The sequence below is a fragment of the Rhinolophus hipposideros genome, assembly GCF_964194185.1.
Source record: "Rhinolophus hipposideros genome assembly, chromosome: 4".
NCBI classification, from domain to species: domain Eukaryota; kingdom Metazoa; phylum Chordata; class Mammalia; order Chiroptera; family Rhinolophidae; genus Rhinolophus; species Rhinolophus hipposideros.
In genome coordinates this window covers 14577552-14594262 of record NC_138050.1, presented here as the reverse complement: position 1 = coordinate 14594262, position 16711 = coordinate 14577552, and the positions used below count along the sequence as shown (strand labels likewise).

At 35.8% G+C, this 16711-nt stretch overlaps 1 protein-coding gene across 6 annotated transcripts in view; it reads left to right on the top strand.

Annotated features, from left to right (window-relative positions):
- Positions 1-16711, top strand: part of TRPC4 (transient receptor potential cation channel subfamily C member 4) — a 221037-nt gene that overhangs the window by 175192 nt on the left and 29134 nt on the right. For 5 of the 6 annotated variants that reach the window (XM_081046160.1, XM_081046159.1, XM_081046156.1 and 2 more), the window contains one exon: positions 9919-10232. In XM_081046160.1, the coding sequence (XP_080902286.1) occupies positions 9919-10232 (314 nt within the window). Of the gene's footprint in view, positions 1-9918; positions 10233-16711 lie in introns of those variants that run through there. The other variant, XM_081046161.1, reaches the window with a different exon arrangement.

Here is a 16711-nt window from a genome sequence, read left to right as displayed (position 1 = left end):
TTTTTCTTTAGATTCCACGTGTTAATGAAATTACATTGCATCTGTCTCTCTCTGTCTGACTCTCCACTCAGCACAACACCCTCCAGGACCATCCATGCTACCACAGATGGCAAGAACCCATTCCCTTCCCTGACCGAGCAATATTCCATTGTACATATGCACCACCTTCTCTTTATCCATTCTTCCACTGACAAGCACTCAGGCTGCTTCTATGTCTTGTCCATTGTAAATGATGCTGCAATGCATGCACACATCCCTTTGAAGTAGCACTTTGGGTTTCTTCAGATAAATACCCAGAAGTGGGATGACTGGGTCCTCCTCTGTCTATTGTTATAGCCTTTGTTCTAAAGTCTATTTTGTCTGACATAAGTATTGCTGCTGCAGAATTTTTTGTATTTCTCATTTCTATTTTCATGAAATATCTTTTTCCATCCCTTTACTTTCTGTTTGTGTGTGTCTTTCGATCTGAAGTGATTCTCTTAAAGGTAGCATATGTAAGGGTTTTGTTTTCTTGTCCAAGCAGCCTTCCTATCTTTTTAAATTTTTTTTAATTGGGGAATATTGGGGAACAGTGTGTTTCTTCAGGGCCCATCAGCTCCAAGTTGCTGTTGTTCAATGTACTTGTGGAGGGCGCAGCTCATGTCCAAGTCCGGTCGTCATTTTCAATCTTAGTTGCAGGGGGTGCAGCCCACCATCCCATGTGGGAATTGAACCGGCAACTTTGTTATTAAGAGCTCGGGCTCTAACCAACTGAACCATCTGGCTGCTCTTTCTTTCTTTTTTTTTTTTTTTTTTTGGATTAGAGCATTTAATCCATTTACATTGAAAGTAATTTTTGATAGCTATATAGGTATTGCCATTTTATTATTCATATTTTTATTGCCCAGCCCCGCCATCTTAAAGAAATCCCTGTAACATTCCTTGTAATACTATTGGTTCAGGGGCGATAAACTCCTTTAGTTTTTGTTTTTTTTTTACTGTCCTTCGATTCTAAGTGATAGCTTTGCTGTGTAGAATACTCTTGGTTGTAGATCATTATTTTTCATCACATTGAATATTTCATGTCAGTCTCTTCTGGCCTGCAAAGTTTCTGTTGAGAAATCTGGCACTAAACCATCTGGCACTACTCAGAAAAAGTCTCATAGTACACTGAGGCCAGTCATTGCCCTCCTGGAGCCCACGAACTCATAGTTTTACAAGAAAGAGTTTCCCACCTGGCTGCTCAACCAGAAGGTGCCTCTGAGGGAGTGGGGTGGGGTCCCAGTGAGTCAGCAGGGTGGAGCAGCAGAGCTCACCAGGTCAATAAGATTCAGATTTGGCCATCAGCATTCAGGGAGGGCTCAACACAGGAAAGATAACCACTGCTTGCCAGCTGCATGGGAGAAGGACCCTACACAGGGAAAATGGTGACTGTCTTCCAGCCCTTGCCTGAAAGCCTTATACCTCAGTCTGCCTCCCCCCATATGCCTCTGATGCCTCCTGAGCCATTATCCCTCTGGAGAGCGCAGGGTGAGTGCCTGTGAGTGAGTGGGTCTGTGCAAAGTACCCAAAAGAGGATGTCTGAGTTTCCCATAGCCTTTCGTCCCACCCACATGGTCAGAATCCCCACTGTTTTTCACAGCCAGATATTGTGGGGTCTCCTCTTCCTGGCACCAGTACTCTGGACTGGGGAGGCTGGTGTGGGGCTGGGGTATCTCTCTCCTCTGGAGGGAACCTCCACAGCCAAGATATCCCTCCTCAGTCCCAACCACCACATGTAGGTTTGAGGCAATCCCATTTCGTGTCTCTGTTCATCCCACCAGTCTTGAGTGGCTTCTGTTTTATATTCTTAGCTATACAACTTCTGTTCAGCTAGACTTTAGATGTTTCTCCAGGTTGATGTTCTATAATTTAGTTATAATTTTATGTGTTCATTAAAGGAAGCAGGCACAGTGTTTATCTACTCTGCCATCTTGGATCTCTCAAGGCCACACATGCCTTTACTGCATGCAATCTGTCTGATTTGGGGCAAGTTATAATATTTAATGAAGTCCTCAATTTTATATGTGTTAAATAATGATAACTAAAAGAGTGTCTACGTTAGGAGTCTGTGATGTCACTTGTTGACTCAGGCTTCCTTACCTTCTTTTATTTATCATTTAATTTTTCATGCTAATTTTTAATAATGTATGACTCACTATTTCAGGAAAAGGTGCCTTATTTGTGTACAAATATAGACTCTGTGATAAGTAAAGAGGACAGCCATTATGTGAATCAATCAATAAGGATTTATAGGGCACACTAGGAAACCAGCTTTTGATATGGTTGCTGAAAATGCAAAAATAAAAGATATAGCCTATGTATTTGAGCAGTTCACAGTCAGGTGGAGGAAAAAGAAATGCATATAAATAAGGGTCTTACAATGTGATAAGGTCTACATCAGAGGCCCTGGTTGCATCAAGGAAGGAATAAAACTTTATTGGCATTGTCCTGAAATTATATAGAAGATAGAGTGGGCAATTGTCATGTTCATGAACATGCCTGAGCATTCCAGACAGAAGACACAATGTGCCTGAGTGTACAAAGGAGGTCAATATCTATGAGATATTGATGAGATATTGATCAGATATCTCAATATTGATGAGATATTGTATATCTCTGAGATATATCAGAAATGGAGGCTGGAAGAGGATGGGAAGGACTTTCCATATTCTGCTTTAGAATTTGGATTTTGCCCTATAAATAAAGAGTAGCCATTAAAGAGATTGAAACAGAATGAGTCAAATGATGATGAATCCTGAAGTAAAGCAATGGACATATGGGAAGCTAATAGAAGGTTGGATGTGGAAAAAAGAAATTAGAGGTAAGAAGCACAGGATAGGTGATTTATTAATTGTGAAGTATGAGGTAAATGGAATCATCCTAATTCTGCTCCTTGGTAAATAGTTTACCTGTTATGGCACAGGCAAGATTACCAAATGTTATAACTGACATCTCTGCTGGGATCATACTGGTTCTACCCCACATCTGAGCGTTCATGAATGGTAGTGAGAATCCAGCCCTAGATCTTTTTTGGCCAAGCTATGGATCCAAACCAAAAATGCTGTCAGCCAACAAAAAGGGAAACTTTTCTGTAACTGGTCTCTTCAGGGAGAGAACCTTTTGTAAGAGGTCTGGCAGAAGAGCCACACTTGCTTAATTGCTTTATCCTTTTGTAATTCTTCTATCTGGAGGTGTTTTGTTTGTTTTTTAATACCAAAAAGGGCCTTTCTAACTAAGGCCATGGTGAAGTTTGGACTCTGATCCACACTTGATAATAAGTATTACCTGTGCCACTTCCTATCTGTCTGATTTGGGGCATGTTACTTAATATATGCCTCAATTTTCTTATCTGTAAAATGACACTAATAATTAAATCCCATAGAATGTTTGTGAAGATTACATTAATAAACACATTAATTATCATAGAATAGAGCTTAATATAAGCACTCAGTAGTTGTTTTTACTTTCACGTATATAATATAATGTACATTGCAATAGCATTGTATTGTACAAACAGAGGACAGAAATATACGTGACTTCAGTATTCTCCTCCTTATATGAGAGGCTTTGTGGTGCTTCCTTAAATAGCTTGATTCATTAGCATTTCACAATTCATGGATTGTGGCATAAAAAATCAAAACAAAAAAAAAACAAAACACCTCCTAATTCTTAAAGAAGACGGTTTGTAAACCATCTCCTCTTTTTACTGTGTATGAAATGTTAGCTAATCCAGAGCTTGTTGATGGCTGGGCATAATTATAAAATATTAGTTTAGCTTCATCAGGACTGATTTTCTCCTGAATATTATTTAGTCCCTTTCCATACATACAACTTATCTCATATTTATCTTCAGTCATTTGGCAAAAATGATTAAATTCCTATGCCAATTCCATTGTGTAATTTAAGTGATATTTTCAAAAATCAAAAATATTATAAATAGGAATATGTATTTTAATTGTTATGATAGATTTTTTATTGCACTATTCTTCTAAATAGTTCTGAGTATATATTTCATTGATCATCCTATTTTTATCAGCTAGAAAAGAGGCAATATTGTTGTTTCCATTTCACAAATGCTGTAACTGTAGTGTACTCTCCAAGTTATGGGGTTTTCTAAATATCTTTTAGTTTGATAGCAGAGAGCTATAGAAGTTTGAATCCTAATTGTTTAATGTAGTATTATCTATCACAGGAGAAAATCATATGGCTTTCTATTCTTTTTCACTACTTAGTTATCTATCCAATTTGTAGAAAGGGAATGGTTATTACCTTGTAAATTAGACATTAAAACCAGTCTACATTTTCTATTTAATCTCATATGACAAACATTTTTATTTTGCATCAATTTAGTTTTACTCATTTTGATTGATTACTTGGCTTTTATAAATATACGTCAGAGTCTAAGAGGATATAAAGATGCACTAACATATATTTTTCTGTATGAAAGGAACTTATGACTCAGTGCTATGATTCCATCATTCCTCCTCTTTTAACATTTCTGCTATAGTTTTTATGACCTGGTTCCAACTTCCTCTCATGTTAATCTCACTATTTTCAAACGCTCCATTTTCCATTTTCCATTTCCACAAATGATCCACCTTTTCTAACAACATTGCTTTTGAATATGTCTATAATTTTCTTCCTTGAATGCTTTTTGAGTTCCCATTTATATATATGCCCAGCACATAAAATCATTAGACAAAGCTTCGTGCATGGGAAGCTAATAAGAAATCCAAGGATGCATAATCTATTTTGTAGGTCTGCAAAGGGGCAGTGCTCTTAAAGTGAATCTGAATAGAAATGAAGTCTTAGGGCAAAACCAAACTGTGACAGGTTTAGACTAGAAATCAAATACTTGAGAGAAAAAGGGAAGCAGGAATTGATGGTCCTCGAGGGGCTATGGATGTTTAGGGTAGCTTTTGATCTCTCTCTGTCAAGGATTATTCTACAACATGAAGTGGACCCGCTCTGGTCAGTAGAATCCTAGTGTCCAATCATCTTCAGTCGAAGTGTACTTATAAAGGGAAGGATTAGAGTTATTTCTCTAACGTCTGTCTTTTTCACTACATTGTAAGCTCATATGGCATGAACTATATCTTGTCTGATCAAGATGCTGCACCCTGAAGATAGTGCATGACATGGAGTACTGAAGATAGTGGTACAGAGTAGGACCTCAACACATATTCGATGAATGAATAACAGCTGAAAAGTCAAAATAATTAGAATTTAAATCCATTCTGGACAAAGGGCCCAGTATTCATAGAAAGGCATTTTGGTGAGAATGTGAGGATAATTTGGGGAATTACAAGGACTAAATGTTTGAGCTACAGCATTTGTTATCTAACTGGGGACAAGTGACAGATTAATCTTAAGAGGAAATCAGAACCCAGATTCTTCGTGTGACATGTTGGGAAATCGGAATTTCATCTTGAGGACATTGCAGAATCATTGAAGTACTTTAAGCAATATGTGTGATGGTCTGATTGGCCCTTTTAACAGATGATTTTGGAGGAAATAGATGATTGTTGAGATAAGGTTCAAGTCGGGGAGAGTAGTTAGGAGGCTATTATAATAATTTCTGTGTGAAATAGAGAAACTTTTTTAAGACAGTGAGGATACAAAAATGAGAAGTAAGCACCATATGTAAAATTTTGGTTTAGAGGCCGGGAATTTGGAAAGGAAGACTCGAGGATCCACCTCGATTTGTGTGATTTGTGGCCATTCACTAAGAATCAGAAAGCATAAATGGAGAAAGAGTTTGAGAATGATAAGATGATGAGTTCCAATTTAGCCTCTAAGTTTGAGATGACTCTGAGATATCCAAGTGGAAAAGTCAATGAGGCATTAGAATATAAAATATGACTGTAAGGTGAGGAGGCTAGGCTGGGCATGTGGAAGTGAGAATCATCAGCCCATAACTGACTGTTGAAATCATAGGAAACTTTCAGGGGGTGTAGACTGAATGAAAAGAGAAGAAGCTTGCAAAGTGAACACAACATTTAAAGGGCAAGGGAGAAAAAGGAACCTGAAAAGGATACTGAGAAGAGGTATCACAAATGCTGGAGGCAAACATACAAAGATGAAAAAAAAGAGAGAATATACGTAGATTTTGTGAATATATTTTTGAAAATAGAGCCAAAGAAAAATGTGAAATTCAAGTTAACCTTTTAATTCTTAATAACATATGTGGAAAATGCATTTTAAATGAAGAATTACAATTTCCTCTGCAAATTCAAAGAACATGATGGTTTTAAAAAAAATTTTAATTGCTCTGTAAAACAATGACTATGTATTTAAAAACCTAAGCTAAATGGCTATGTGAATGACAGGAGAAAAATTAAAAAGCAAAACTTAAAAGAATGAAATTAAGAGATAATTGCTAAATGTTTATATCTCTACTTACACTAGTATCCCCTAATCTGCGGCTTTGCTTTTCACAGTTTCAGTTACCCACTATCAACCACAGTCCAAAAATATTAAATGGATAATTCCAGAAATAAACAAGTATAAGTTTGAAATTGCGTGCTCTTCTTAGTAGTGTGATGAAATCTCATACAGTCTAGCTCTGTCCAGTCCGGATGTGAGTGACTCCTTTATCCAGCATCTCCACACTCTAGACACTTCCTGCCCATTAGTCACTGAGTAACCATCTGGGCTATCAGATCAACTGTTGTGGTAGCACAGTGCTTGTGTCCAAGGAAACTTTATTTTACTTAATAATGTCCCTAAAGCCATTCACATACCTTTATTTAGAGTATATTGTTAAAATTGTTCTATTTTTTAAATTACTGTTGTCAATCTCTTACTGTGCCTAATTTACAAATTAAACTTTATCATAGGTATGTACGGTGTTTCCCTGAAAATAAGACCTAGACGGACAATCAGCTCTATTGCGTCTTTTGGAGCAAAAATTAATATAAGACCCGGTCTTATTTTACTATAATATTTTATTTTACTATAATATAAGACTGGGTATAATATAATATAGTATAATATAATACAATATAATACCGGGTCTTATATTAGCTTTTGCTCCAAAAGACGCATTAGAGCTGATTGTCCAGCTAGGTCTTATTTTCAGGGAAACAGTGTATGTATAGAACAAAACATACCCACATATATACTATATATGTGGTTTGGGACTATCTGTGGTTAGTATCCACTTAGCATCTTGGAATGTATTCCTCATGGATAAGTGGGAAATACTATATTCCTGACAGGAAACAAAGTTTCTGGATCAGGAAACAGACAAATTATTTACTTACATAACAATCTTAGCATTGGTTTCCATGCTGCAGATCCCCACAGGGTGGCAGATGAGAGCCTGATGAACCCAATGCATACAGGAGTTTGTACCACTGGAGAGGAACTAGGAAATTATAAATCTCAGAGCTTATATAGTGCAGCTTTACCAGCTGCCTATCTTCCCACTGGAGAAGGAGAAAGGCCTTAATTTTCTAAAGTAAAGGAACTCTCTCTGGGCAGGCAAAGGTCCCTAGGTTTATCATCTTTAGAATGTTAGCAGATGGCTCCAGGGGAGGAGCCATCTTTGACTTAAGGTTTCTTTACCATTCTTTAACTCAGATGCTAGCAATGCTAGGATGCTCAGAAAGCCCTGACCTTGCATAAATGTGAACATATTCACGAAGCGTTGTTTCCCAAGAATTACCAGAAGTGCTAGACTCTGAAGCAGACTGGAGCAATTATATTGGTACTGACCCTAGTGTTTCGTGATTTGTAAAATGGAACACATTCCTCTTATTTGCAAATCCCAGCTGAGATAATTTGCTATGAAGGGCTCTGAGTAGGTTGATAGCAGAGTTGGAGTCATTCACCATGTGATGATGGATTCCACATCCAACTGTCTAGAATAAGGAACAGCATCTCTACTAGACACGATGATTGGAAGACCCCTAAACTTTGAACAACATGTAATCTCTATTCATTGCTGGCCCCATCAGCCCCAGTCTGAATTTTCCATTTTCTCTTCTGTTTTGCGATAGCACCTTGTGTTAAAATCTTAGAGCATTTTTTACTACAATAAGTTGTCCCTGTCATCCTCACAGGACTATGAATATTTGCTGGGAGAAAATATTTCTTGAGCAGCTATTACATGCAGGTCACTGTGTTAAATCTTGTGAGAAATTCCTAGAAAATGATCACATCCTTAAGAATGCTTACTGTTTCATATTTTGTACATTTTGAGATGTAATTATAAGTCATATTGGTTAAAAAACAAGAGAGAGAGAAAGAGAAATATAGAATTAGCCACTGACAGGGGGAGATGTTCTTTACTTACACATGTATGTCTTTCAAGAAAACTGAGAAAAGGAAAGTGAATGGGATCTTAGTCTTTGAAGGACTAAATGGGGCACCCAGTGGAGAGATTTAGGTAGTGTTTAATACCACAAACCCTCACTCTGATACTTGTTATAATGAATTTTAAATTTTAATTTTTTTAAATTTTTTTCTTTATCTCAATCATTAGCTGTTTTATGCTAAAACTATGCATAAGAATGTTTAGAACAGTAATCAGGATTTAAAAATAGAAAATAATTTCTCTCTAGTTCAAACTTGTTTTAAATTGTCACTCAAGCGTCTGCTTGCTGAACAAAATCAGTCACTTACAATATATTTTGTCCCCAGGGTGATTAAAAAATACTATCTATTAGTTTCAAAAGAAGTAATTACCACTTGTAAAGTTCTTTGGTATAAAATATAAAAGGAATGGAAATATTCTGATGGGACTCACACAGAAGTAAAAAGCATTTTTCTGACATGATCATTAGGAGAAAGATTCAATTGTCTAGACGTAATATGTAGTGATGTGTATGAAGAAGATAATTTAATTTATTGTTCAGTTCTTATACATATTTAATTATAAGTTTTCATAATGCAATATTTCAGAGAGCATATTTGATCCTTTTTTAAAAAAAAGGGAACAAGTGTACCTCAATAGTGTGAGGAATAAATTTCATTGTGTTCTTTATATAGCTCAATATCAAGATAATTCAAAGCTGTCATTTTATTTAACTCTTACTTTTAAAATAATTCCTGGTCAAAGTTTAACATAGCAAACATTTTTCTCAAATCACATGTTTCATATAATTAAGGAATGTTTAGATAAATATCACATTTTCTGCACATTAAACATAAAAAATTAGCAATTCATTGACTTCCAGGATGATTTCCAAGTTAGGTTTTATCTACGCTTAGGATATAACAGATATGAAGCACTAACTATTATACCTATATTGGTCATTACTATTTCCAAGGCAACAGACCGCTACTTCCACTCACTTATATGTAATTTGTATCCTGCATGCATTCCTCTAGAATAGGTAAGTGTGTCAAAATGGTAAGTAAAGCCATTGATTATTTTTCAAAATTTAGTGCCTTTCATTTATAATGTTGTTTTCTTTGTTATAATGATTCTACTATCTTTTCCCAATATAAAATCAGTTTTTTCGCTATGTCGTAAAGTTTCATTGGAAAGGTCCAGGACAGATATAATTCGCATATTAACAAATACTACTAATGACAAGGACAGATCAAAAAGGCCACTATATAACTGAAGTTCATAAATTATAAATTGCTTTAATATATTCTTATTTTTGTGTAGATTAATAATGTTAGGGATGGCCAATTAGCTCAGTTGGTTAGAGCATGGTGCTAATAACACCAAGATTGCCGGTTCGATCCCCGCATGGGCCACTGTGAATTGCGCCCTCCTTAAAAAAAATTTAAAAAATAATGCTGCCACTGGCTTGGTGGACATTGCTTCCTGACAATAGGCCATTGTGCTGGATCTACCTAAAAGAGCATCGGGACTTGAACTTGATATATTCATATTTATGTGTTTGTTTTACTTTCCCTGTGTTTCTCTCTTTTCTCCAGTACAGTGCTCTTAATCCAAGAGAATCTTGGGATATGTGGCATCCCACTCTGGTTGCTGAAGCTTTATTTGCTATTGCAAACATCTTCAGTTCCCTGCGCCTGATCTCACTGTTTACTGCCAATTCTCATCTGGGGCCTCTGCAAATATCTCTGGGAAGAATGCTCCTGGACATTTTGAAGTTTCTATTCATATACTGCCTTGTGTTGTTAGCGTTTGCAAATGGCCTAAATCAATTGTACTTCTATTATGAAGAAACAAAAGGGTTAAGCTGCAAAGGCATACGATGTGAAAAGCAGAATAATGCATTTTCAACGTAAGTGGAACAAACATTTCTATGGGTAATGTTGTGCAGAATTTAGAGTGTATTTTATTATGAATCTGAAAAATCCGTGACAAGTGGTTGCAAAAAAATTATGCTTAATGCAGGAAACAGAATTAACCTGCCTTTGAATATCAATGACTCCTTCTGACATTAAAAGAAATATACATCTAGTACATTTAAGTTTTAGTAAAATGGTCCTTTCTTTCAAAATGACCTCCTAAAAAAGAAAGCTCTATATACTATTTAAAAATGTGAAATAAAATGGAAATCTGTGCCCTACTGACAGTTTACAAGCACATTAAAAGATAGAATATGTATATGTAAAAGCAAACACATAAGAAAATCCAAGTGGTCTTCAATCTTTCTTCATGTGTTTTCCAGATGCTGAAGTACCCTTCTCGTCTCTTTCATTCTCTAGTTTTCTACACACAAATCTAAGCATGTAGAAATAATCCAAGCCTAGGTCATTGCTATTATGCACACAAAACTTTCTGTGCCCTTACACCTGAGAAGTCATAGACCTTGTCCAGTGTCACCCTCCAGAATATGTCACAATCAGATCTGCTGACAGCACAGGTTCGTGACCACTGTGTGTGCTGCTCACAGTCCTCATAGAATTCACCTCTACAGATCTGTGTCCATCTCCTTCCCACCGTGGTAAACAGTTAATTAGCAGATTAATGAAAAAGGTAATTTTCATCTCCACAGTAACCACAAGTAAACACATGGTCATTTTGTAGTTGGCTTTAAAAGTCACACACTATTCATGGGCTGTTCAAGAATTTTGTGTACTATAAGAGAGTACAGCAACTCGTCAACTGGGAGGAAATCAATAACGTCACATAAACTGAGTCACGTATGGTTAAAATATCCTTGTTGGTTCAATTCTCTATCTGTCTTATCTTTGATCCCAATATTTAAAACTCCATTTTAATTAATCAAGATCTGATTATTTGCACATGAAATTTTAATCTCAGCCTTAGCTGACTCAAATCCTTTCAAAAATAGATTCGATACAAACCATGAATCATGAGGAAAACAAAAAGTTATCCCAGCTTCCCGTTGTCATGTCATCCTTTGCTCCAAGCCTCTTTATTCTTCTCGGCTTAAGCAGCAGTTCTCCAGCTCGCTCAGCTTTGTTGTTTTCCTTATGCTCTTTTCTGACCCTGGACAGGAGGCATTCAATGAAACTCAGCAGCAATATCCTTATGACTAGATGGCCTTGGATCATATCTGTTTTGATACCACAACCTATCTTTCCCCACTCATTTGTGATCCCTGTTTTGGTAATTAGCCAGTGATAAGTAGGACCAGGGATTTTCAGTGGTCAGATCCCACCAGCCTACCCCTTCAGAGACTAGAATCTGACTTTAACAGTCTTCCTGGATATTGTATGTCTGCTAACTGGCCTCCCAGATTTCTGATGGAGCACCCTTTTGCACGCTCTGTCTTCCACAAGTACCTTGTTATTCGTACTGAGTGCCCTGATGCATACTGCTTGCCAAGAACACCCCATCTATGTTTGTTGCCATATCCTTCTGATTCCATGCTTTGTTTTCCAGAAAGAACTTCCACACAGCATCTAGAAATGACTAACCTATTTCCCCAGGTCTTCTTTAATTCAGGGAATAGCTTTGGTTCCAGACTATAACCCCTTCTCAGAAATTTGATTCATCTGCAGCTAATAAGTTTATATCTAACCCCGTCCTAATTTATCTTCTTTAAGGTTCCCAGGAATCCCCTTGCCTTATTACTGTTTTCATGGTAAATAATTACATATTACTAACTAAATTAAATCTCCATCCAAGAAGAATATGGCTAGCGAAGTCTGATGCAAAATATCTAACATACAGTAAATTGTATTCTAAAAGCAAATATATTGAATTCCTGGGATTATGTATTATTTTCATGTATCCTTATCAATGGCCTCCTCTATAATCATGAAAAGCAACAGATAATTGCATATTTAAAATATTATGGGCCCAAATCATTCAACCCAAATAAACCAGGTGTCCTACCTGGAAATTTTTTTCCAGAGGACAGAATGTAAGCCAGCAAGCTACAAATTATTTTTGTTCAAATTATTCAGAAACTAAAAAAAATCTGGTAATAATTCCTAGTATTATGACTGTACTAGAGTATATAGAATGTACCAGGCAGGCATAATTTACCTGTTCCTTGATGACTCTGTTCCAGCTTAATGGATGTCAATCACTGTCAGGGGATATCTGGTGATGCCCTCGGGCTCCTGCTCTATGTCTCAGTTCTGTGCTTCTGTTGGTTTTCAGTTTTCTTTTTATAGCTTTATAACTTCCGTAAATTTCAAGTTTTGTTTTTATACCCACCCTCTCAGAGATTTTATTCCATATGAGGATTAAAAGACACATTAATTCATATACACTGCCTAACACAGTGCCTGTCATACAGTGTGATTTAAAAAAAAAGGTAACTACTTTACTTCTTTATATTATTAGTTGTACTAATAGAGTATTTATTATCTCTCCCCTATATCTTTCATAGTTCCTCTCTATTACTCCTTCCATGGGAGTACAGATGGATGCTGGAACTTTGAACCTTGTATTTCTCATTAGCTACCACTCCTGTGTGTCTCCTTCCTTTCCTCCAAGCAACCCTGAAATGAAGCCTAAACATGATACCTTGTTTTTTTGCTCCTTATTCATTCTTTATCCAATTTCAATTTGGCTATTGCTTCCACCACTCCAATAAGACTATTCTAGAAAATGCCTAGAGCTACTGTCAATGGACATTTATCTTTTTATATCTTATTTAATGCCTCTGCATCATTTGAACCTGTTTAACACTTTCGTTTTTTAAATCTTGTCCTCCTTTTTTAATTTCAATGTTACTGTGTTTTTAGATTTCATTTCTTCTTTAATCTTTCCCACTTTTCTCTGATAATTATTTTACAATTATTGCTTTTAAATAGTGGTCTGCCTTGTCAACTATCCTCAAACCCTATTCCAATATCCCTTTGAAAACTCATCTATGATTAAGGCTTTGGCCCTACATAGTGTCTGAGATGACTCCTACCTTCATATCACTAGCTTAGATCCTCAAGATTTGTAGGTCCAACTTTTAGACAACTCTACATCTATATCTCGTAAAAATGTAAACCCAATCAAAGAAAGTTCATCAGAGTCTCTCTCAAAATGTATGCTTCCTCCTCCTCAACTACCTTTTTAGTCAATGCTACCATAATCCACCCAGATACTTAAATTAAAAGCTTGTGTTAGATATTGCCTCTCCCTTTCCCCATCCCCGTGCAGTCAGTCAATAAATGTTTACTCCTGCTCTGTTACCTTGGTGTGTCTTCCCTTGCTTACTCTTATGCCAAAAATCTAAGTTCCCCTACCTCTTGATTCTGTCTTTGGTCATATGTCTTCCACCCTGTTGCCTAAATGATCTTTCTAAATGAAAACATTGACACTCCTCTGTTTAAAATATCAAAATAGATTCTCATTCCTTATTGGATACACCCAAATTGCTCTTCTTGACATACCAGGTCCTTCAGGGATCTTCTGTCTTGCTTCTTCTTCAAGCCTCATCTTTCTCCATTCCCTAATCACACATTTCTAGTGGGTTATCAATCCCCAAATATGTCATATTCTACTCTCACCACAGAGTGTTTTTTTCTGCCATCCCACTTGGCAAAATTTTATTCTGTTTTCCAAAATCTGTCTGAGATGTACCTTTTCCATAATGCTTTCCTGATTCCCCTCCTGTGAGCTTTCAGGGAGCATAAACTGTGATGTATATCTTCTATGTCTCTCCCTGCTTGTTCCTACCAGCAAATGGACACTTCTTCCTGTTATTTTCTCTTTAACATGGGAAAAACTACATGTTACTAAAAGAAACCAATGTTTAATCATTGAAGTTATTCTGTATACAATTTTAAACTAATAGTCTCTGATTAAGGGACTCTCCTTTGAAGAGAGGTGCAACAGCTTTGTGACAGACATTGTCTTATTAAGAAAACCCTTTGATGTTTATTGGAGATTTATTCCTCATAATTAGAATTTGCCAACTGAGGTCTTACTTTGTTCAATTTTACATTATTCCTTATAAATTGAAAATAAAATACGCAGATGTGTTTTCCTCATCGTTTTAGTCTCAAGGTGATAAAGGAAAATCTCAACTGTGGAATACATTACCTGTTTACTTGTTTGCTTTGTCTAGTTGTAAGTACTTAACTAGGGAACAAGCTAACTTTTAAAAGTAGCAATTGAGAAATATCTTCAAAGAGCAAGAGACAAAATGCTACCTTTAGAAAGGCAATGTTATAACATCATCCCATAGAAATTGCCAGATTTTAGTCTGCAACTGAAGTTTTATGCTATGTTGTTTAATTAAGAGGGGCATTACCATAGAAAGCTTTCTGTCCTTATTTCAACGTGGAATTATGAAAATAGCTGTCACCTAAAGACAGTCTGAGATTTGATGTAGCTAATGACTTCTCAGTGTATAGGAAATTTTGATACCAATAGATTTGGGAATCACTAAGTAAGAAAACATTTCTAGAAGCAATGACTTTGAAATGTAACCTAGTTTGATTTTCTTAAATCATATAATAAAAGGATAATTAACTTATAAACACCAAGGTTTTAACTCATCCAAGAAGTGAATATATTTTAGTTAAGTGAAACTATTCTGAAAACCTCACTTCAGATTCATTCCATTCAAAAAAGAAAAATAAAATAAAAATAAGAATGATATAGGAATTATTAATAATAATTAATCATAAGACATTATCCTATTTTGAATTTTCTCTTTTTCAATTCTAATTAAAATGTAAATAAATATTTTGCCTAAGGGTTTGCTAATATTCCCTAATAATTTAGTACTTCTTATGTGGACAGAAGTAAATCCGTATTATTAAACCATGAGAATCCATTTATCCTACATCACTTTTTATTTAAACATCAAAGAAAACAACTGTTGTGGGATTTTGTTGGTAACATTTTATTATTTATTTATCTATTTATTTTTTATATCACTTACATTATGTAACCTCTAGCTTTCTCTGAACTGCTATTGATGTCAAGAGAAAACCATGTGAATTACATTGATAGCTGCACAGTGAGAATACACACTATTCAGAATGAAAGAAAATAATTTCACATTGAACCCAAAGACACTATCATTAATTTTAGAAATTGTCATTAAAGTTACTAAAAAGAAAGACTCATAATGCTCATTCCTGATGACAGAGTCACAGTCTGACTCAGGTTGATCAGATCAGCATCCTTACCACTTTATGATAATTTGTCTCATGGTTGAACAGCTTTAGCAAAATAAACCAATAAACACAATTAAATTTCATATCTTATAATTAAAATTCAATTATACAATTTAAATATGAAATTGTTTACTTTTTTAAAAAAGCAATCAATCTGAGAAAAGAAGTCCTGAACTTCAATTAAAGCAACCTTAGTAAGATTATCCTGGTTATACAAACGAGAAATTCATGGATTTCAACTAATGGACTTTTTTACAAGAATCACACACAAAATTGCAATCCTTTAATCCTCTGAGCAAGGGTTGATCTTAGCAAGGGCAGAACTTAGAGTAAAACCTGGCTTCAAAAGAACAGGAGTTGCCATCATGCTGGATCACAGGATTTTTTTTAATGAACATTATCTTGATTCAGCTAGTCCATATATATTCTCTTCAATAGTTACTTATTACCTGGCTTCTTCATCCTCAATTCTCTGCTTAGTTTGTGCTTTTCAAACCTTTGGCTTCTCATACTTCCAGTGATCCTGACTCTACATCATAACTCACATCTTTTGAGTCCCTTTTGGCAACTACCTCATTCTCTTGATAAATCTAAATTAAACTTTCTTAGAAAGGAAATCAGATTGTTTAGGCTCATCTTTCACATTAGGCCATGACACTGTCCAGCAGCCTCATATGAATTGGCTCTCCTTGGGTCACTCGACCATGACTGACCTTATCCATTGAGGCTCTGGGTGAGAAGCTCCAGGGACCTACTAAAGGCCACCCCTACATAAAATGGTGCACATGGAACAGTGTCATGGGGGCTAGGAGCTGCTAGAAAACATGATTGACTTGGTCCTACAACAGGATTCCAAACTAATGCTAATCTTCCAAAACACTGAAATCTCAGTCGCCATGCCATATATGAAATAGATTTGCATTTGTTTTTACAATATAATTGAACTACAGCCTTATTGTAATCTTTTGTCAAAGAGTGTAAGAGTTCTGTTGCTTGTTATGATATTATATGAAGTTGTTATAATGGTTCTCCTGAAGCAAACAATTCTTCATTTGGGTTCAGACATTCTTCATCTTATCCCACTTCTTGCAGTTAGTTACAGAAACTTTACTTTCAATAAAATCATCAAACTTCATTCATTGGCAAGAATGAGAAAATGTTCCCTGAAATATAAAAAATAGCAAATTTTATAATCTAAGCATTCTGAGACACT